The sequence below is a fragment of the Mirounga angustirostris genome, unplaced genomic scaffold, assembly GCF_029215605.1.
Source record: "Mirounga angustirostris isolate CCGP_5_RB_7025 unplaced genomic scaffold, mMirAng1.0.hap1 SCAF_6, whole genome shotgun sequence".
Taxonomy (NCBI): domain Eukaryota; kingdom Metazoa; phylum Chordata; class Mammalia; order Carnivora; family Phocidae; genus Mirounga; species Mirounga angustirostris.
The window spans coordinates 112278931-112302180 of record NW_026991714.1 but is presented as its reverse complement, the minus strand read 5'-3'; the positions used below and the strand labels follow the sequence as shown (position 1 = coordinate 112302180).

Sequence of the window (23250 nt, the reverse complement as noted above, 5' to 3'; positions counted from 1 at the left end):
GGGGGCACCCCCAAGGGACATTGCCGGAAACTTCTTTAGCGAGGGGAGGATGACCTCACTTCTAATTTCCAGTTATTCTTTGGTGATTCTGGCTCCATTTCTGGAGAGTGCTTGGTAGTGGAGTGACATCTAATTGCTACTGAAGTCAAGGAGCTTGGTATAGAGGGTAACCTCAGAGAGCTATTATTTTTTCCTTGGGAGTATTGCAGCTTTTAATGACTTGAAACCAATTTAGGTGGGAAATTGCTTAGCAAGAGGTGATTACTTTTCCACAGTATCAGAACCAGGGAAAGGGATTATGTCATGGTTGCCCCACCTCTGTGACCCATGCCTTCATGCTAGTGGCCTCTCAGACAAGGAGGGGCCGGCCCTTCTGGGCCCCAGTGAGGAGAACAGGAAGGCATTGGTAAGGGGAAGGAAGTTTTATTTATTTATTAAGAGCCCACAGCATCTAGCTTTTACAACAGACCTGCCTGGCACCCAGTAAGTCTCAATAAATACTGGGTTGTCCCTGAATGAGTCATCTGTTTGCTGTCTGACTGAGCAGGGACACATAAATCTGAGATGTAGTTGGCACCATCAGTTAGCGGGTTACCCTCCACAGATTCCTTGATGGGAGGGGTAAGGGAAGTAACTCCAGAGTCCCTTGCAGGCTTGTCTCTTCATAGCCTTCTCTTCTGAAAGAAACCCTGCTGGTCCTCAGAAAGAGGAGAGGCTGCCTTCCTTTCTCTCAGCCACCTGCTCCTGTCAGCCCCGAGGAAAGAGTAGACCAAGTATTGGCAAACTATGGTCCATGGGCTAAATCTGGCCCACCGCCTGTTTTTGTAAATAGTTTTATTGGGACACAGACACACACTTTCATTTACATACTCTCTCTGGTATCTTTCCTACTACTTCAGCGGAGTTGAGTAGTTGTACCAGAGACCATATCATCTCCAAAGCCTAAAATACATATTACATGGCCCTTATAGAACAAATTTGAGGATCCCTATTCTAGAGCAACGGGTGGGCCAGGGATACCGCCCCTAGGTCTATATCATCTAAAAGCATATACACCTCTCCAGTTGCTCATTGTCTGGCTCTGTGTCATCCAAGAGTGCATAAGCACATCAAGTAAGGAGCTCACCCTTTGGTTCTACATCATCTAACAGTCCATAGGCACATCCAGTAACATATCACCTAGCTCGACCTGAGCCTCAGAGAAATGAAGTGGCTTGCTCAAGGTCACACAGACCTGAGTAAGTCGTGGCACAGTCCAAGCCAAGGCTCATTCCCACCTTGCCTCTTCCCACGGGGTAACACTCCCATTTCTGTACCTCATTGTGCCTCTGCCCCTTGCATACTCTTTACTTGTGCTTTTTTATTTCCCTTCCTCTTTTACACCAAAGTAATGAGACACATACCTGACCCCCATTTTTAAAAGCCTTACCTGTCCTTCCATGCCCTAGCAAAAGTTTCCTAAGTGTCTGATTTTATTTTTTGATTTCCAAACTACTGAAAATATCAATTTAAGAAATTTTAGGATGCAGAACTGGGCTAGCAAGTGGTTCAGATTTATATGATAATAACTTTGTCACATGAAATCAGACTTTAATATTGTTGGTGGAATTTTTTTTCTTTAGTTTGATCAACACTATCAAGTAATATCCAGTGTGACCCAATTTCGGTGCAGTGCCAGGGCTGACCTGGCCTGTCAATTTATTAAGGCTTTCCATAAATCAGACCTAATATTTAATAACATTGTCAAATAGAATACAGTATTAATAGTTCAAGTGTCAATCTTCACAGCTCATTGAGCTCTTTGAATAAATAGACAAGTAGCTTGTTTCAGACCCTGTGGCTAGAGATAGTATTTTTCAGAGGGAAGTAGCTTTTGAGTCCAGCAGTCCTAACAGAAGGTGGTTTTTTTCCACTCAGTAAATATCGCTGAGGTCATAAAGTGTGAATGCAAATGCAGGAAGAAAACAGGCCCACAAATCTTATTTATTTCCACACTGATCTAAAGCTTGCCCTGGACCAGATTGGGTATCACCCATCAGCCCCTGCGTTTTGTCCCTTCCCCTTGCTCTCAGCTCTATGGCAAGGGCTGTTCCCGTTGCATGCACTGTCTGCTGAATGTCAGGGACTGTACCGTGTGGCAGAAAAGGATAGGGTCAGGGACCATACCCTGAGGCAGGAAGGTCCTTCTCGGGGTCCCCAGAAGGACTGTAGCCTTCCATGGGAGGACAAGGAACTTTGGTGCCCCACAGTACTCTTCATTTGGAAGGAGCATGGTGAGGAAGCATCCTGGTTTCACGGCCTACTGGAAGTTCCTACTGAAGAGGGAGAAGAAGCTTTTATGGAATGGTATTCCTTTGTATTTGGGGGATGCTAGGTGCAATGATCAGGAAGATTTGGCCGAGTTGATCAAAGGGACTTTTGATGGGGGTCTGGCCCCCTGGAAAAGGGACGAGTACAAGCTAGGCAGCCTTGTGCAGAGGAAAGGAACAACATACCCTTGGCAGCAGCCATGGGCCTTATAGGCCTGCTCCAAGACACATATTTTGTTCTTTCTCTGCTTCCGAGGCAATGCAGACCAGGGATTCCATATGCCTCCTTCCTTCTGAGATACTCACTTTGGATAAGTATTCATCTCTCTATCTTTTCTACTTGCTCAAAAGCACCATATCCATTTTTCAAGTTGGGTAGTCTCTTCTCTTTATTTGTTCATTTTTTCACTTACTCATCCATTCAAGAAATGTAGTTTGAAGAACTTCTGCCTAAGAGCTTGGAGATGAGAATTTAAGTTCCACTTTTGACTTAATTTAATCTGTGGCTTGTCTTTGGCCAAGTGAATTCACCTCTCTGAGCTATCTGCGACACCAAGGAGGGCCTTCCCAGATTAGCTGTGAGCTTACCAATGCATTAGGCAGAAAGTATCCAGTATAGTAGCATAAGGTCGACTTTCGGTCAGCAAACTGCCTCAGCACCTATTTGTTAGGAGAAGAAGATAACAAAAATATAAAGACAAATAGCACAGAATCCTTTCATGAAGTATAATTGACATACAATGAAATGCACATGTATTAAGTGTTTGTTTCATGGATTTAGACAATTGTATACAACTGTGTAATCAACACCCAAAACAAGCTATAGAAGCTGTTCATCATTTTGGAAAGTTTTCTCATGTCACTTTCTGGGTACTTCTCCCTACCCCCAGAAGCAACCACTTACAACTTTCTAGTAATGCAGATTAGATTTACCTGTTCTTGTAATTCATATAAGTGGAATAATATAAAATGTGTTATATTTGTGCTCAGTTTCTTTCACCCAGTAAAACACCAATGAGATTTAAGTTGTGGATATCAGTACTTCTTTTTCTTTCTTCCTTTTGAGTAGTATTCCATTGTATGAATAAACCTCAATGTCTTCACTGGGGAGGGTATGTGCTCTGGTAAGCGCTGTGAATTGTGCAAGACTGTTGAATCTCAGATCTGTACCTCTGAAACAAATAATGCAATATATGTTAAGAAAAAAAAAGAAGAAGAAGAAGAAGGTAGCAGGAGAGGAAGAATGAAGGGGGGGAAATCGGAGGGGTAGACGAACCATGAGAGACGATGGACTCTGAAAAACAAAGTGAGGGTTCTAGAGGGGAGGGGGGTTGGAGGATGGGTTAGCCTGGTGGTGGGTATTGAGGAGGGCACGTTCTGCATGGAGCACTGGGTGTTGTGCACAAACAATGAATCATGGAACACTACATCTAAAACTAATGATGTAATGTATGGGGATTAACATAAGAATAAAAAAATTTAAAAAAATAAAAATAAAAAAACAAAAAAAAACCCCCTCAATGTCTTTATCCATTTTCCAGCTAACATACATTCAGTTGTCGCCAATTTGGGGCTAATAAGAATAAGACTGTATGATCATTTTTATAAAAAATATTTTGCGGAGGTATGTTTACACTTTTCTTTTTTTAAGATTTTATCTATTTATTTGACAGAGAGAGACACAGCGAGAGAAGGAACACAAGCAGGGGGAGTGGGAGAGGGAGAAGCAGGCTTCCCGCCGAGCAGGGAGCCCGATGCGGGGCTCGATCCCAGGACCCTGGGATAATGACCTGAGTCAAAGCTAGATGCTTACCAACTGAGCCACCCAGGAGCCCTTGTTTATGCTTTTCTTTACCAAATACAGAAGAGTGGAATTCCTGGGTCATGGGGTCTATGTGTGTTTACCTCTATAAGGAATTGCCTAAACACCTCCACCTCTATTTTACACTCCCACTAGTAATACCTTATTTACATACTTGAAAGCTCCAGTTGCTGAACATCCTAACCAACATTTAGTCTTACAGTCTTTTTGACTGTAGACAATTTAGTGGATGTGGGCGATGGTTCTAGGTAGTTTTGCCACAGACATCTTGCTGCAAGCATTTTCACTGCAAACATGTTCGCCACATAACTAATTGGCCATCGGGCAATTTTGCCATAAAAGATAAAATAACTGGTTGACAGTCTGGTTTCATTTCTCCATTGAAAAATTTTCCTTTTTTATATTATATAAATCTCAGCTAGCCCTCATAATGGTCTATACAGTAACATGTGGAGATGGTGGTCTTAAAATAGTGGATGACGACAAACCTGTATGTTGACTTGATAGAAAATACAGTGGTAAAACTTACTGGAAGTGTGAAATAGGGAGTGTAAAGCCAGATTACACTCTAGACTACACTAGAAAACGATGACAGATCAGTTACAATGATCACAAAGCTCAGTTACAAATGTATTACAGCATTAGCATTTCTTCCACATTTTCCATAGAACTTTGGAAATTAATTTTATTAATTTTTTCATGTTTCATTATGTCCTTTTTAATGTCCCTCTTTTTTTTCATTATTTTATCTTTTACAGCAAAATTGCCATATGACCAATTAGTTATGCAGCAGAAATGCTTTCAGCAAAAATGTCTATGGCAAAGATGCTTATGGCAAAAATGTGGACATGGTGAAGGATATCCCATTTTTTAATTGGCATTCTTTTGGTGGTTAATGATGGCTAGCACTCTTTCATGTGCTTATTGGCCATCCACATAGCCTCTCTTTTTTTTAAATTTAAATTCAATTAGCCAACATACAGTACCTCATTAGTTTCACATAGCCTCTTTCAAGAAGGGTGTGCTCAAGTCCTTTGTTAATTTTTACTGGGCACTGCAGCTTTTCATTATAGATTTAGATGAGTTTTCAATATATTCTAGCTGTAAGTCCTTGATCAGATATAAGTACTGCAGTTATAATTTCCAGTCTGTAACTTGCCCATTCATTTTCTTAATGGTGTTTTTTTAAAGAGTAGAATTTTTAAATTTTGATAAAACACCATGTATCAGCGGTTTTTTTCTTTTATGGTTTTAATGCTTTTTTGTGTCCTAAGAAAGTTTCCTACCTTAAAGTTGCACATTTTCTTCTAGAAGGTTTTTACATTTATGTCATCTATTTATATTTACATTATGTTGCATATCAAATTTGTTTTTGTATATGGAATAAAGAAGTGGTCCAGGTTCTCTTTCTCTCCCCATACATATATCCAATTGATCTAGCACCATTTATTAAAAAAACAAAACAAAACAAAACAAAAAAATAAAAATGCATTTATTTAACAAAGAGAATAGATGTGTTGATTGAAAATTAACTGGCCATATATTTGTTGGTCTATTTCTGGATTCTTTATTCTGTTCCATTGATCTATATATCTATTCTTATGCCAATATAAAAGTATCTTGATCACTGTCACTTTATAATAATTCTAATAATTCCTTATATCAGGTAGTATAAGTCCTCCAACTTTGTTTTTCTCTTACAAGAGTATTTGGGCAATTCTAGATCATTTCCATTTCCATTTAAATTTTAGAATCATCTTGTCAAATTTCTAAAAATTCTTGAGATTTCAATAGCTATTACACTGAATCTATAGATCACTTGGGGGAAAATTGATATCTTCACAATATTGAGTCTTCTAATCCACAAACATAGTTTTTCCTTTCAAAACACCAACTTTTGACCTTATTGATTTTTCTCTGTTGTTAGAGTTTATTGATTACAGATTTTTTTGTTGTTGTTAAACTCTTTTCTCCTGTTCACTTTGGTTTTAATTTGCTCTTACTTCTTCTTGCTTCTAAATGTTGAAACTTAGACCATTGGATTTTACTCTTTCCTGACATAAGCATTTAAAGCTATAAATTTGCTTCTATGCACTGTTTTAGCTGAATCCCATGGATTTTTATGTGTTGTATTTTCATTATCATTAAGCTCAAAATATAAAGTGTCAAACTTAGCCTTTTTCTTTACAGTGTCCCTATTGAGTTCTGGAGGACAGCAAATGGCTGTCATTTAATGGGGGAAGAGGCTATGGGGACAGAGAGCAGGGATTTATTCTGTTTAGTGAGGTTGAGGAAAGCTTCCTAAGGTACATTTGTCATGAATGCACATTTACAATCCAAATGCCTCAATTTCTTTTCAGTTTTGAGGATACAAGGGTGAGAATGTGAGAGAAAACTGGCAAGCAGGAAATCAAATACACAGAAAAATAAGGGAAACCAGAGAGGCAAAAAAGACAGTTGAATGCCATGTGAACAAAACCCATTTTTATTTCTGTTGAATATATAGTTTCCTTGTAGGAGGATGGAGGCAGTGGTGTTTCTCCTGCTGAACAGAACCCCTCCCTGGGGCCTTGGGCTTAATTCTAAGTGTCTTGGCCATGTAATATACCTGAACCATCTTCATTCGCATGCTTTAATTCTGTGGCCCAACGCAACTCCAAGTACACTAAGGTTAAATATCCCCAATCCATGCCAATGTTTAAAGTAATAAGAGCTTTTAAGAGGAAATCTTAGGTTATACATTTATAATTTAAATATAATATATCACCATTAAGAAAAACTTAAAATAGTCTTAAAAAATAAGCAGAGAAGAACCAGCCAAACTTTTTTTTTTCCCATCACCTAAATACAAGGCTCCAGGGATTCTTGTGTATATTTCTGTCCAGTCTTTTTTGAATCTCTACAAAGATTTTATAGAATTACATTGTTATAGAAAATATATTTCATCCTATGTTTTTCTAATACTATTATAAAACTTCATAAAAATTATTTTAGTGGCTAATTAATATTTCATCAAATAGATGTCAAATAATTTACTTAAACATTTTCTTCTTGTCATTTGGACCATTTCTAAGTGTTCACAAATATAAATAACAGTATAATGAACATCTTCAGGTGTCATTTTTTTTAGTTACTACGTTTATTCCTTCAGATCAAATTCTCAGAAGTAAAATTACATTGTCAGAAAAGGATATACACTTTTAAAGCTCTTGACAAAATGTTGCTGAGTGTTGCCAAAAGGAGAACTTTGAATAAATTACATTCTTATCTTTGGGATCAGAAGAATACTCAGGTTTCAAAAACAGGTTTTTTTTCCTCATCAATTCCTTGTGGATTTATGTTTAGTAGGAAAGATCTTTTTTATAAATTGGTATTTTTTTCTACTTTTCTCACATCCTCTGTTGTGATTTTTTTTCCTTCCTTTCTTTTTCTTTTTATATAGGTACATATATTTTAGCTTTATTTTGCTTTATTATTCTGGGAACTGGAGTAATGAAGAAACTACTTTCTTTTCAACTCATTTTTTTCCCCTTGGCCCACATTAGGTATTGCCATCAATGATCCATGAATTTTGGTGGGTTTGAGAAAATTAAGATCATGGTTAGATGTTTACCTTAATTTAATAATCAGAATTGATGCATATACAAACCCCTTCCTCAGATGTGTATTTCTGCAACAATTTACTGTTTGAAATACTTGGTCTCTTATTCCTTTGTTCATTCATTCATTCATTCATTCACTTGTTTATGAGTGCTGAGCTCAGTTAACATGTAAAAGTGGGCTTGATACTTTCCTCCTAAAACTGAGTTGAACTGATGTAATAAGACCAAACTGAAGACAAAGGCTGATTTTGGACAGTATATTCTTTCAAACATAAAAGATATTTGTTTCCTTTCTTACCTTATCTATGGCTTTCCTTCCATCCACTGGGGCCTGGGCTCAATGTTTGGATAATCAGGAGATTAATATAACATGATGGCTACCATTAGAGAGATCTGGGATGGCTCAGGTGCGGTGTTAAGCTTCTGCCATGCTTTAGCTCAGTTATGCTTTAACACAACCTGTTTATTAATGAGAAAACTGAAGTTCGAGGACAAGGGCCTTCCTGCAGATCAATGCTGAAGTCAGTTTGGGACCCGGGGTTTGAGCTCAGTATTTTTCTCACTCCAGCACCTTTGTTGTTATTTGTGGCACGTTGCAGAAATGGAGGGAGAGGTATGATCAGAGTAAAACTTCGGCTCCTGCCTTTCTTCCACGCATCTGGAAGCCAGAGTGCTTCCTTTCCCTCTCCCCTCCTTTATACGTCCTCGTGCTACCTGCTACTTGGAGCATCATTTCCTTTCTTGGTTGGCCAGGCTGGTTTCTAGTTATTCCTCCAGCCTTAGCAGAAGCATACACTCTTCCGGAGGCCCCCGCTTCCCACCCATCCCCAGGTCCTCCCCCCCACTCCTGCCCCAGGACAGGGTGAGAGGCTCCCTTGTCACCCTGTGTGTCCTAGAGTACAGCTTCATCAGATGCCACCCCATCCTTAGTGCCCTACTTTGACACATCCCCCACTACACTCAGAGGCTGCTTAGGGTCAGACCTGTGTCTTAATCTTTTGTCTGTCCTCAGGGCCTAGAGCTGAGGTAGGCTTAGCTGCAAAGCACATGGACAGGCATGTGCATCTTTCTTCAACACAGATGAGTAGGATTGCTGGTACCCAGTTGCAGAGAGGGCAAGAAGGGCAGGGGGCGGCTTAGTCAGTCTCCTGGAGCAGGTTCCCATACAATTGAGTAAGTTGGCCCCTTCATAACACCCTGCTGCTTAATTCTGTTTGATGATGATTCGTTTGGGATAATACAGTCCAAAGATCAAGGAAAGCCCCCACTGTGCCTCTCTTATTAAATTACTTTGCTTTGGGTTTTGAGCATTGCCAAGCAAATCTTGTTATGAATTCTTCAATTACTTTCTTTTGCGATTTTAATAATTTGGTAGGGTAAGCTCTGGAATCAAACCAATATCTGTGCCATCGTGCTAACTTTGATTATTTTCAAACTCCTCATTAGAGGGGTGGGAGGATGTTCACTCCCCTTAAATCGGATTTTATTTTTTCAAATTTGCTCTGCCCCGTAATTTGCTTTGTACCCAGGTCTGATACGCTTCACCTTAGTGCTGACTACAAATGTGGGCTGATTCCATTCTATTTGTTCCGCTAAGCATTATTGCTTTGGGTTTTATGATTTAAGTTTTTACATTTTGAATTGAATTGTTTTGTTATTTGATTACATTAAAATCAAGAAGCGATTGCTGATGAAAACAATTTTGATTTATTGCGTCAGCCAGATTGTTGGCAATTTTTGTTTAGCTTATTTTTATTTCCATTTTGTTGGTATAATGTTGTTTGTGCAGAAACAAAAAGGGAGAAAGGGAGGAAGGAAAATAACATTCATAAAGAAATTATTCCATGTGGCATTGTGCTTCTGTACTTTATCTTCACCATTGATGGTGTTTTGTGATATTTCCATTTTGCAAATGAGGAATACAAAAACACAAAAAGGTTGAACAGTTTGTCCAAAGATTATCGGACTCTTTCTCTGCCATCCATGTGTTCATTATTGTTACTACTATTATTACCATCACCATCATCATCATCATCAATAATATAAAACCTATTTGGGTAGAAGTAGTGGTTTCCACAAGGATGCATAGCTCTAATGAGTCTCTTTACCTTCCAACATAGAGATATTAAGATTGGCTTTTTAACCTGACATTTTAAAATTTTAGTATGTGTTTGTGTATGTGTGTGTGAGACACACACACACACACACAGATGGACAGAGACAGAGAGAGAGAGCAATGAAGGGTAGATAAATTTAAATCAGGAACAGTACTAAGAACAGTAAAAAATCTGAAGCTCATGCCTCCCAAGGATCAGATAAAGGAACCAACCAGAAATGGTGTGGAGTCTGGTAAAGAGAACTCTGAGCAGTGAAATTTGGTATCTTTAGTATTCCAGAACCTTTGTCTGGAAGAGGTCTCGGACCCATCCTGTACGGCCCAGATCTCAGACTGCAGCTTAGTTACACGAGAAGTGACGTGCAGCAATCTCTGCACTTTCTAGTAAGGGTTCACCATCCCTGTGCCATGTGACGGGCTCCTATTAGGCAGTTCCCCTGCCAGACCCCTCTGGTGGCGAATCTTTCTGATTCTTTGACTTTACAAAGCCGGACGTCCTGCCAGGTAGAGCTCAGAGTTTGTTCTGTGAGGGATGGGAGTCCATTTCAATCTCTTTGGTCAGAATGTGACCTCTTTTGTAGCTCCTCAAAGTGCTTTCAGGCTATTGTGTGAGCTTTTTCTCTCAAGGCTGACATTTCTGCAAAGGCCATAAAGGAATACCTCAGCTGCAAATGGGGTTGGAGAATGAGACTCTTCAACATAAAACCCACAGAGATGGCCTCCCAACACTTTAATATTAATTATGATCACACACAATTTTACTGCTTCTCTTTCCTTCGGGCACAGTCCGAGTTGCCAGTTCCCAACACCTTTTATGGCTAAAGAAACTGAGAAGTGGCAGCAGATGGCAAAGACAGCTTGGCCTCGGGCGGGGGGCGGGGTGTAGTTTCATGGGTCTCATTTGAACTTTGTCTCAATGAAGTCAAATGCTCAGTTAAAGCGGCGTTAAGTGTGGTGAGTAGAGTGAGGAATTTGAGTTAACAAGAACTGGGTTTGGAAGTTAACTAACTCCCGAACAAAGTTATCTCCTCTGAAAAATAGGAATAATAATCCTGGGTCTTCTCGCAGTTACCATAAATAAAGTTTAGAGGTGATATGAAGGGATGGGTGCAATGCCTGATAAAGTGTATTTTAACAACATAGCTCTCAAAGTGTGGTTGTTGGACCAGCAATATCAGCATCATCCAGAACATGTTAGAAGTGAAATTCTTGAGCCCTACTTTAGATCTAATAAATCAGACGACGACATGGAGGGGAGCAGGATAGAGATTAGTAATCTGTATTTGAACATACCCTCTGGCAGGATTCTTATGCCCTCTTAAGTTTGGGAACATGCATTTGAGTAAGTGGTGTTTATTGTTATGATCGTTGTTTTATTAGTATTAATATTTGATTTATTCCTGAATCTTAGAAAGTGACTCTTAGTCAGAGGCCCAAGGGTGGCCTTTGACACTGTCCATGAAGGTCAGCCTCTGGAGGAGCGAACAGGATGGAAAGGGGCAAACCTGATGGGGTGGACAGGATATATCCAGCCCAGCTTGCTTTGATTCAAGGCCCCAGGCCCAGATCCTAGCATTCATGCCTTCAGTTCTTTACTAATCACTTTATGCATATTTTTTCAGCACCAACTGTATTCCAGACATCATGCCAGGGCAGCAAACAGGACTTGCATGGCCATGGCGCCTACATTCGTTCATGTGTGTGCGCGCGCACACGGGTGCACATATGCACACAGGGAGAATCTACATGGTCTTAGCCCTGTGCTTCTTCATAGGATGTTTGACAACATGCTTGTCCTCTGTGCTGCCTGAATTCATGTATTCTTGAGTCTCTAGGATGACATTTTTCATTTGTATTCTTTTCTCTTTGTAATCTATTTTGTATCTAAGCAAACCAACTTACTTTCTTTTAGATCATTCTTAATCTTTCCCGTGGAAAAACTCAGATAAGATTGTTGTTTATCATGGTCCTTGGACAATTTAAAGTTTTGACAAATCATTGAAAATCAATATGTCCCTTTGCCCTGCTGGGAAGGTTGTTTATGAAGCCCCTGGTTTTGCTGATGGTGTGCAGTTTTAGACTTTGAGGAAGGAGCCATTGATCCTTCTAAGTTAGGGCTTTTCTTTTTCCTTTGTACCGAACTAGCTCCTTCTCCCTTGGAGATGTGAGAAACCTTCTCCCACTAGGACAATACTTGATTCACTAAATAAGACTGTTTCTCCCAGAGTGTTAGAGGACCAAAAGGGAATGCAGCCGTAAAGCTTCCATAGGGTCAGGTGCTGGAGGCAGACATCATTAACAAAACTTGGCCAGAATCTGGCAGCAGAAGAGAAAAGAAAATCTGTATGATGACAGAGACAGCTGCTCAGGCAGCTCTGTGTGGCTCTTCGGGGCTACTAAGGTTGAACTTTTGATGTGGGAGAATGGAAGGCCACTTGCAGTCAAGGAGACCTGGGGAGACATTCAATCTCTGTCAATAGCTGATTCTGTGGTCTTGGGCACGGTCCTTTTTGAGCCTCAGTCCTCTTGGGAAACGGAAAGTTCGTGCTGTGGAAGTTTATCCTGAACTTTCTAGGAAGAGAATGGATGGGAAAGCACCAAGTAGAGTACTTTGCAGGAAGAAGGTGTAAAGTGTAACTTACCTTTACTGTTTGTTTTCAATAGTCTTGCTCTCTCAATGCTACGACTTCTGCTCCTCCATTTAGTTCCCCAACCTGAGACCCTAGAGCCATAACACTCTCCCCTTTGTAAACCTGCTCTAAAGAGAAGATCAAAAATTAATTGACACAGAGGTCTATTTCATAGGATCTCTCAGCTTTAGCACACATCAGCACCACCTGGAGAGATTATTAGATGGTTGGGCTCTACTCCCAGAGTCTCTTTATTCAGTGGGTCTGGTATAGAGCCTGAGAATTTATATTTCTTTTTAAATTCTCCAGTGATGCTGATGCTGCAGGTCCAGGGATCATACTTGGAGAACCACTGGTCTACATCATAGACTTTGAGGACATTAAAGCTGGAGAAGACCTTAAGGACGATAACGGCTCGTCTTCCATTTTTACAAATCAGTAGTGAATTGATAACTGGGCCAGGACTATGACCCAGGCTTCTAATTTACCAGGCTGATGATTGAGGGCAATCTCAAGTGTTATTTCCCCTAAGGCATTTGCATTTTAATGAGGGTCCAAACTCTAAGCTATAAGGATGATGCTGGTGATGATTATCATGATCATGAGGACAGTGTCTTATTGTTTGAGTTCCTTCAATGCATGAGACACCTTCCATGCTGTCTGTCCCTGTGATGAGCCTGTGAGGTGGGCTTGCTGTTCCTGCCTTCCAGATGAAGTCATGCAGGCTTAGAATTTCAAGTGGCTGGCCAAGGACGCTAGGGGAAGGCCTGGTCTGTCCATGTCTGGACCCTTGCTCTCACTGACATACCACACCTTGCTCCGTGTGAAATGGAGTTGAAGATTCTATAAAGGAAGTTAAGGAATCAAAGAGAAGATCCTATAAGAGTAAGGACATGGGTGGCCTGAGGAATTACGTGCCATTCATTCTCTGTACCCCTTGCTGTGCTCCTCACGATTGACTATGTTATTCTAGGATACAGGAATACCAGGATGGGACAGACAGTCATTGCAGACATCTTGCAGGCCTAATGCCTGGCCATCAGGAGCCATTTTATGCTGCTGTAGTCTCAGGACATTTCCCTTATCCCCGTCCTCTCATTCAGGTAATGGGCAGCCTCCTTGGGACCACCATGACAAACCTACAGCATTGCCCTCATACTTGTGTTCATGTCCATAGACACACACACGCGCGCACACACACACACACAGGACATCCCTGTACCAGATGGCCTTGTCGCCTCTTTTGTTGTGTTATCATCCAGCTCCTTCCTGTTCATGCTGGTCTGAAGCCAGGAGCCAAATTGACTGTGTGCCCCATGGACACTTCAGAAGAGCAGGCATAATGCTAATTGTGGGAATGTTCAATTGCCATCTCCCCTCCCATGGAGCCTCCCTGGTTTGCCTGCTTCTGCTGGTCTAGGGGCTGATCCAGGCAAACGGTCATTATCTCTCATTCCTTGGGTGGGATGTTTCCTTACAGTCTCCTGAGGTTGGCTTGTGAACACTTCTGAGAGTCCTACTGATTGTCTGCCCTACTTTTGCACGTCATTTTGGACAACCTATCCGTTGTTTTGACCAGGAGAGGCAGGCTCCTTCCCAGCTGATGGTCTATTTATCTTAAACCCTTTGTGGTTCTCCAGGCACTTGGTACCTGAGTTCACTTCTCTGCTCCTTCTCTGTGGGCTGTAACACACACACACACACACACACACAGAGGCATGCCCTCACACACACACACACACACACCACATGCTCCCACAGAGCATGTTGATGACTTGGTCAAGGTGGAGGAATGAGTGGCAGGGGGGCAGTGGGTGGGAGGAAGGATGTTCCCTTAAGAGCTGACAGATTGGCCTCCTGAATCGAGCTGAGGACTGCAGAAAGGAGGAGCCAGAGTTTGCACTGAGCCCTCACTATCGCCAGGCCTGGTGCATTGTGCCCTGTAATGTCAACTCGGAGTAGTCCTCTGGGAAGCAATTATTAGTCCCCAAGATTGTAGGTTCCCTGCAGAGCTGGGATGTGGCCCTGGGTTTGTCTATGTCTAGAAATCTACTCTTTTCACTAAACTGTGCTCAAGGAAGGAGGCCGAATCACTAAAATTCCCCCTTGGACAGCTGCAGTCACAGAAGAAATGCTTGCAGAGCTACAGAAAATATAGGCAACACAGCAGATCAAAAGACACCATTAGAAGTCACCTGTGATGACATCACCCCAAGATGACCATTGTTGCTATTTGGTGCTTGGTTTCGATTTGTCATAAATATAAAAACATTATTTTTACATGATGATTTAAAAAGGATACCATGATGCAAATACTGTAGTGTAACAGATTCTTTTTCACTAACCACCATAAAACTGGTTGTCATTTATTTAGCATCTACTAGATGCCAAGCAAGGCCCTAAGCACATCACATTTATTGAGGGGTTTAATCCTCATCGGAACTCTGTGAGGTATGGACCATTTTGCATCCAGGAGAACCAAGGCCCAGAGATGTTAAGCAACTTGCCTGCACTCACACAGCCAGCAAGCGGCGGAGCTGGGATTCAGATCGATACAGTTGGAATCGAGAACCCAAGCTGGTCCTTGTTTACACCACGGACATTCGTTTCCCTTAGCAACCAATGCTCTCTTAAAACTCCATAGTAATGGTAATGTAATATTCCATCATTTGATACTCTCATTTACCCAGTTGATTCTCAAGTGTTGAATATTTAGATTATTTCCAATGCTTGCTAGTTTAAACAGTGTTACTCTGAAAATCTTTGTACAAACATATTTTCAGAAACTGTATAATTCCTTAGGATAAATCCCTAGGGGTGCAATTGCTGCGTATGCACATTTTAAAAGTGTTGGAATCTCCCCACCAAGTTGCCATTCCAGAAATATCATGCCAGCCTACATGCCTACCAGCAGACTGTAAAATTGTCCTTTTCTCCACAGATGGTCTGGGTTTTCGCTGTGCATCTTGTGGGTTGGTACAGGTATGGGTATTAGCCGGGGTTCAGGCTGTGAGTGACAAACCATTGCCAGTTTGTGAACGCGACCATAGGAGCTAAGACTTGGGACCCATGAGAGGGCCAGGCTCTGCTTTGTTGGGGTGAGAGGTGGATGCAAGGAGAGGCACTGGGCTTGCCCCTGGATGGTGAACGCCCATGAGGATGCGTCAGGTGTCCAAGGAGTCCCCGATATCCTGACAGCCCCATCCAGAGACAGACAGTGTGGGTCCCTGTGACATCCATCTCACAGAGTTTCAGTGGTTCCACAAGCCACCTCTGTTTGCAAAGCTGGAGAAGCACAGCTCCGAGGGCTCTGTCACTAGCAACATTGCCCTGGGAAGGGCTCAGCGGGCGAGGACACACAGGGAGCAATTTCCTCAGTCCTCCTCTTCCCAAGTCCAAACGGGACAGAGGGGAGAACCTGGGCTTCTTTGGCGCCAGCACGACAGGGACCTCACCTTGACCTGGCTCTGCCATTTACGATCTGGGTTTGTTTGGACCAAGTCACTTTCTTTCTCTGAATCTCAGTTTCTTTGTCTGTAGAAGGGTATTAACGTTGGGCCCTTCACAGTTATACCAGGGATGGAAAAGGAATTGGGTTTCTGAGGGTCCTAGCACCCAGCAGGGACTCTCCCCTCCCCTATCCCTGGCTCTGCAGACACCTGATTTCCTTTCCGATAACATCTATGTTTGATGTTTGCAGTACCAGCATTCTTATTTGGGGGAACAACATGGTGGCTTGGCCCTTTCCAAAAGCAGTTAGAATGGTGTAGAAGCTCATAATGAAGTTCTTGCCTCCAAGGCTGCTGTATCTGAAAGCTGGTGCTCCTGGTGAGTTCTGGGAAGGACAGAATTAGTGGTGCAATGAAAAGCAATGCAATCTCATTTTATTATCAGTGTGGAGCAATGGAGAGTGAGTCGTCCAATATCCCAGCTCACTCTTGGCTTTGTTTGTGGTGCCCCAACCTTTCTCCAGCCATAGATGCTGATCCCATTCCCCCAAATGTTGGGGAGGGTGCTCTAAGCGCTGGGGCCAGGCACCTCATGTTTCCATCCTTTTCCATTCCGTAGTGTTCCAGCATGTGTGCAATGGCACAGAGTGGACTTCAGGGAAGGACTTGGATCCTGTTTGCCAAGAGGCTTGCAGGGAGATAGGTCAGGGGTGGCCAGTCTACCTGCTGCTATCCTGACATCCTGGGAATGGAGATCCAGAGGCCTTTGACTTTCTCTAATATGGAAGCTGTTCTTTTCCTCCTGTCCCTGAGTCTTCATATCTTATTATTTTATGTCTGAATCTAGTGCCTTTCCTTTTCCTTTTAGGGAAAGGAGAAAATGAAACAAAGCAAAATGTTTAGATGCAGTCCAGGGAAATAAGGGTTGTATTTGGGTAATGTCTGGGAAATTGGAGAGCTCTGCCAGGCCTCTGTGTTCTGTTGATGGGAAGGACACACAGGGGAACAGAGATCAGACTATGTGGTGTGTGATAACAGAGACTGTGTCACAGGATTAAAGAAGAATCTTTAAGCAACTTGTCCTAAGAATCACTAATACCACGCCATTATGTAATAATTCTATCCATCTTTTGGCATATTACATTTCACATGTCTACAGAACAGTAATAATACTATATCCATCTTACAGTTTTCCACTACTTTGCTTTTGTATATATATGCTTCTGCATTTACATATATTTCTGTATATACATATATTTCTGTATATATGTGTACACACACACACACATGCACACGCACGCACACACACCAAGCTTTGTGGGTAGGCAGCACAGAATAAGAAGGTGGATAGGGGCCCATGGAAAACTGTTTCTGACCACAAGAGGGAGAAGCATATCTTAGAATTTTGGAGGGGCTGTGTGGAGCTCATTCTACATGGGGACAAGAGGGTCTATATCAGGGGACATAACCATGATGGATGGGGTGTTTGGGCTCCTTCTAGCTGGCATCTGAAATGTTCCTGAGAACACAGCCAGACCGAAGAAGGCTTCTGTGTCCTATAGGGTCTGTGACCCACCAGGAAGATGGGGAGACATCTGCAAGGTCCAGAAAGTTTCCCTGGGAAGCCTAGGGAAGGTTATGGTGCTGCATTTTACCCAATATGGGGCTAAGAGGAGGATGTAGGAAGCTCTGGGATGCTGAGGAAGTGAGGCAGGGGTGTGGGGAAGGGAGGTTATTTCATAAAGATGGAGATGCCACTGCAGCTGGAGCTTCCGTATTGGCCCACATGCAAGATGGGGCACATTGGCCTCTCCAGGTCTCCCTGTTCGGGCACTGTCTGGTAGATTCGGGACCAGCCACATGCTTCTTGAAGCAGACATAGGAAATATAATGGTACATTTAGTCCCTGTTTACAAATGGGGAGATTGAATGTCTCGGGTCACTCAGCAGCTCAAGAAAGAGAACCACTTTCCCCTCTTTTCTTGACTGCCTTCCTGGTTAGCAGGGGTTTGCAGCTGAGACATCGTCAGCATCTTCTCAGCTTAGGCCAATGAGACGCTAAATGCTTCCTTCATGCAACTGCACTCACCTGTCACTGAGCCCAAAATGGAGCCACCCATGCTTGTGGCTTGAAGGAAGCAAAGTGCCCCCATAGAATGGCCATGCCAGGCTCTTGTCAGAGTCGGTTTCCACTCAGTTGAGTCCAGCTTATTTCCTTTTCCTTCTTGGAACATCACTTGAAAGGTAGAAACGAACCTGATCTTAATTCTTCCTTCAACATGACATGCCCTTTTGAAATCGTACAAATAACAATGTCTGATTGTCATGTTGAATTGCAAGCATGGATGTGAAATGCTCCAAAGTCAGACCAAAGCAAAATATTAGGTCGGAAGTCAACATTTTGCTGAGGAACTCGGCTACAAAGAGTTTGAAAATTTATATCTTTTCATGAGAAAACTTGTTTGCCAGCAGGAAAAAATTTCAAAGACTGTTATATTCCCATGCGGAGGGAGAGAGACGAGTGTAATTTTGCAACCAGGGTCAAAGTCCTTTAGGGACTTCTGAAACAGGCTTGGCCAAGGAATGAGGCTTTGATGTCATATTTGGATTGCTCCCTGAGGTGAGAGTCCACGGGTGGCATGGGTGCATGGGTCAATTCTTACAAGCTCCTTGGGCAAAACCATGTGACTGGCTAGGAGCAGCCTCTTCCTGCCAGGGGGATGCCACACTCTACCCACAAATCCTTTTGATGGAAAACTTTTGAAGAGAAAATGAGCCGTTTGGGCCCATGGGCGCTTTGGGTCCTGAAAGAAGTAAAATGTTGACTACCTTCATCTAAGCAACTATGGCACTCTGTGAAAAGTTGCAGTGAACATGAAGACTGAGGAGAGATCAGAGAGAGAGATCAGAAGAGAAGATGCGAGAGATCAGAACAATGCCCATGAAGACATGGCAAAGTTTCTACCTTGCCATCGTGGCCTCATGTCCACCATGCGTTAGCCCTGCCACCAAGCCCAGACCCAGGCCTTCCAGCACCTAGTGTGAGCTGTGGGAGGGGGGAAGAGTGGCAAAGAGGCATCTGTGTGCTCACTATACAATTAAAACCAGGCACTTGGCTACATTAAGAACATTATGCTCTATTTTAAGCCGGTCAAGTGACAATGTCTAGTTTGCATCTCCTTCCAAGAAGCAAAGCAGCTCACCTTTCTTCTGAGTGCCCAAACTCCAGGCTAAGTCAGAATTAAGGCTCAGGATAAAATAGAAGGTCTGCTGTGGATGGGTGTGATGGAGTGGGACTTCAGTGTGACCACGGGCAGATTCCTGATGGGATAATCTGCAGCCATTGCATTGATATAGAAACCTGCTCCTGTGTGTAAGGGTGTGTATGTGTGTGCTCGTGCACTCCCGCACACATGTATGCTTGTGTGCCTTTGTGTCTGCACATGCATGCATATATGTGTGCATATAAAAATGTGTGTATGCATGTGTGTATGTGTACATGTTTGTATGCATGGGGACACTCTTGTGTGGACAGTGAAAGGCAAGTGGCAGAAACGCAGCCTGGCACTGTAATAATCAGGACCCTGTCCTTGATGGGTTCTTCCCTGTGCATAGCAAGTTTGTGACTTCATTATTATTAAGTCATGGCCACTCGGGGTCACTAAACCTAGGGCCACCTTCCACGTTCATCCTAAGCAGGGTTCAGTTGGGTTCTAAGTAGAAATACTAAATGGGGACTATTATGCTCTCCTCCCCAAATCTCTGACCAGAAAACCTCAATTCTGCGGGTCAGCCTTTCTGCACTTTCCAGGGTGAGCCTGGTAATCTGAGAACTAGGTCCCTGCCACTGTGAGCAGGAGGCTAGCTGGAGAGCCCACCTGCCGCTCTCCTTCCCCACCTCTCTGTGTGACAGGAGCTGCCCTGGAGCCTACTGGAGGTGGCATCGTGGCCTTTTACGTCTAAGCACAGTGGGTGGCATCAGCCGGCGGGGGGAATTTGTCACCAGAAAATAAGAGGAGAGCTTGCGGTGCTGGCTGGCAGGCAGGGGGCCATGGAGGAGGGTCCTGCACATCCCACCATTGCAGACTCACAGCCGAAAACTGATGCAGACGTGCCTGACTTCATGGTGCTTTTGGTCTTTCAGGCAAAGAAGGGGAACTACGCCTTTCTGTGGGATGTGGCGGTGGTGGAGTACGCAGCCCTAACGGACGACGACTGCTCTGTGACTGTCATTGGCAATAGCGTGAGCAGCAAGGGCTACGGCATCGCCCTACAACATGGCAGCCCCTACAGGGACCTTTTCTCCCAGAGGTAAGCACCACCAGCCGGGTGGGGGGAGGTTGGCTTGGAGGATAGCCTTCTTTTAGGTGACGAGAGCCCACACAAACTTGTTTCTTCGTCACGTCTCCTCAGCCCTGACTGTGTGCCAGCATGCACAGCTCCCCCCACCCCATCTAGTCCCGCGCCAGCCTGGGGTAAAGAAGAGCAAGTATGTGGTCCCTTCCCATGAAGGTGCACAGTCTCGGTAGGAGCTGTGACGTGGGCAGGGGAGCTGGCATGGGGCAGTTGATACAATGGAGAGGATTTTCTAGAGGTGGAGGAGGGCAGAGGAAAGCAGCTGACCAGCCCCCCACCCCCTTGCCCCGGCAGGCCAGGGGGCACTTTCCAGAGGAAGTGACACCTGAGGCCTAAAGGATGAGTAGGAGTTAGCCAGATAGGCCCAGTTATTGAAAATTAAGTGAATAATTAATTGGATCTAACAAGGACCCGATAAGTACTTATTATTATAAGTAATAGAACTTCTGACATTGGCTTTTGTGGGAAAAGTCAATGTGGGAAGAGTCAATGTGGAGTCTTGAGAAGAAGTGTGGTCAGAGAAGCTGACCCTGTCGTCATGGGCACATGGGCTGAGGAGGCCGATGCTATCTGCTGGCGCAGGCAAGAGACCTGCCTTCCACTGCAGAGTAGACAGTGGCTCATGACCTGCCTCCTCCTCATCCTCCCCAGATCAGCTTCCTGTTAATTAATACTAGCAAATGGTAGGTGTAGGGTCTGGGGAAGTGGGGAGGAGGGCTGTATAGGGGTGGGTATTCTAGCCTAAGCAAAGGTACATGGATACCCTCCACTAGAAATGTGTCTAGTGTGTATTGGCCTTTTTAGTTTCCCATGTAATTTGCTGGTGGGAGTCCATCCCTGGTTGAGCCCATTCTTCTCAGGATACTGGGGCATTATCCAGTTTCCAAGTGCGCAGTCTGAATACCTGGCCAACTTCCTTATGAAAAATAGTCTGTCATCACCACCCCACTGTTTCTGCCAGAGAAACTTACCTTAGTCTTTGACTAGGTGTCTCGGCCTTACCAGATAAGGTAGAAGTGAGGAGCATGGGTTAGCTCAGTGGCCTTTTCCCAGTAGCCAGCCTGCTACCTGGGGCTCCCCTTCCCAAGGACGTCTGTGCCTTAGGCCCACCACTCACACATGTCTGTGAGGTGACATCCTGGTGAGTGAAGAGGGCAGGACTGAGGAGCCCAGAGAGGAATCCCTAAGGACAGGCTCTGCCTTGGTCCACCAAAATCCAAAATGGCAGAAGTGTCCAAGTGAAAAAGCTGGCATGGTACCCAGGCTTAGGGGCAATACCAGTTGCCTGGTAAACACAGGCATCCCATCAGTAAGGATAATCCATTTGGGGGGTCGAGAGTGGTTAGAGAAACTTCGTTCAAGTTTTCTCATGAAAAGATACAAATTTTCAGTGGCTTGTTTGCAAAACTCAGAAAAGGGGTAGAACTAATTAAGTTAAATGAGGCTTTTGGTTTTCTTTTCTAGAATTTAATCAAGTATACATTCTGTGCCTCCCTTTGCTCCCTGGAGCAGAGAGACGACCAGGGAGAAGCAGGGGTAGAGTTTTATCAACTGTTCCAATTAAAAGCATGAGGAAGGAATGACTTCTCTCCAGGATGTGTAATATATTGGTGTTCTTGAGGTGTACCCCCAGTTGGTTTTCTGAGATGAGAAGCTCAGGGCATTCCACACACCATCAACCTGTGAGCACCTTTCTGGAACAGATGGTAGGGGAGCTGGTGGGGCCAATGCAGCAGCAGCACTAATGTACCCCAAAACAGCAGTCCTGGAAGCACAGGGTCCCCAGTGAGGGAAGCTTAGGGTCCCCATGTACTTGGACTGTCCAGAGATCTCCCAAAGTCCGCTGACGCGATTGTTGGCACACTGGAGAGAGGAAGGAGCTTGCTTCCCAGCTGGATTGTTCAGAGGGTCAGGGCAATAGCAGGCTCAAACCAGATCGGGGGAAACCTAAGGATATTCAACCCAGAGCAGGAGATGAGCGGGAAGAGGGTGGTTGCTCACTTTCAATGTTGTAGGGCTTGCTGGGTGCAGAAGTAATCCCATGTCCTTTGTGTGGCCCTAGAGGGCAGTGGACCAGGACCAGTGTGGGGGTATGGGGTCCCAAAATTCAGGCTTGCCCTGGAACAGGCCTGTTCATTATCTATCAATTTGCTGACCCTGAGGTTCTACTCAAAATTTCTCACAATAGAGACTCTGTTGGCTGCTCCCCCAACCTGAGGAGTGACCATAAACAGAAGTGCCTAGTCCAATTTCCTGGTTATTCTGGTTATTACTCCTAGCTTTCATGAGAAGGCTGTGCTCTATGACTCTAAGTAAATTTCCCCAGTGGGCTGTGCCGGTCTCCAGAATTATCATCAGCTGGCTCTATGTTGCAGCCCCTCTTGAGCTGGAAGTATGCCCCCTCCCCCACCTGGGCAGATGGGTCTCTACTTGGAGGGAACACTCAGACCTTGGGTTGCCAACTTACTGTGGCCAGTGGTTCTTTCAGAGGCTCCGTTGTATGGTGCATACAGAACCGTGAGCTGGCCCTAGCTGGGGCATGCCTGAGAGCAAGAAGGGGGCAGATCCAGGAAGTAATGCTCCATGCCATTTACAGAAAAAAAGGTCTTATGTAAATAGATCCCAGTCTTACCTGGAACTGCTGTGACTTTCTTTCCCTTAGTCCTGGGAATTAAGCTATTTCCTTGAATACAGATACGTTCCCTTGCTTTGGCAGAGGACAGGATCTATAGGCTACACCTTATAAGTGTGTATGATAGGGGTTGAGTGCTGTAGCCTGTTTGTGGACCATGGCCTGCAGAGCAGGCATTCAATAAATGTTTAACAATTTAATAGCCATTTATGGAGCACCTACTGTGTAGTAAGCTCCACAACTATTGACCAAAGGAAAGCACCTGCAATTATATCTGTCTGGGAAAATAGAACGACTGGCTTCAGGAAGTGGCTATTATCTACTCCAGCTTATT

The 23250-nt window shown here is 43.7% G+C and overlaps 1 protein-coding gene across 1 annotated transcript in view; it reads left to right on the top strand.

The window, feature by feature from the left end:
* The window catches only part of GRID1 (glutamate ionotropic receptor delta type subunit 1), a 701878-nt gene that overhangs the window by 663446 nt on the left and 15182 nt on the right, over positions 1-23250 (top strand). Inside the window, exon 14 of the mRNA XM_045878237.3 lies at positions 20073-20239. Coding sequence (XP_045734193.1) covers positions 20073-20239 — 167 coding nt within the window. The remainder of the gene's footprint in view (positions 1-20072; positions 20240-23250) is intronic.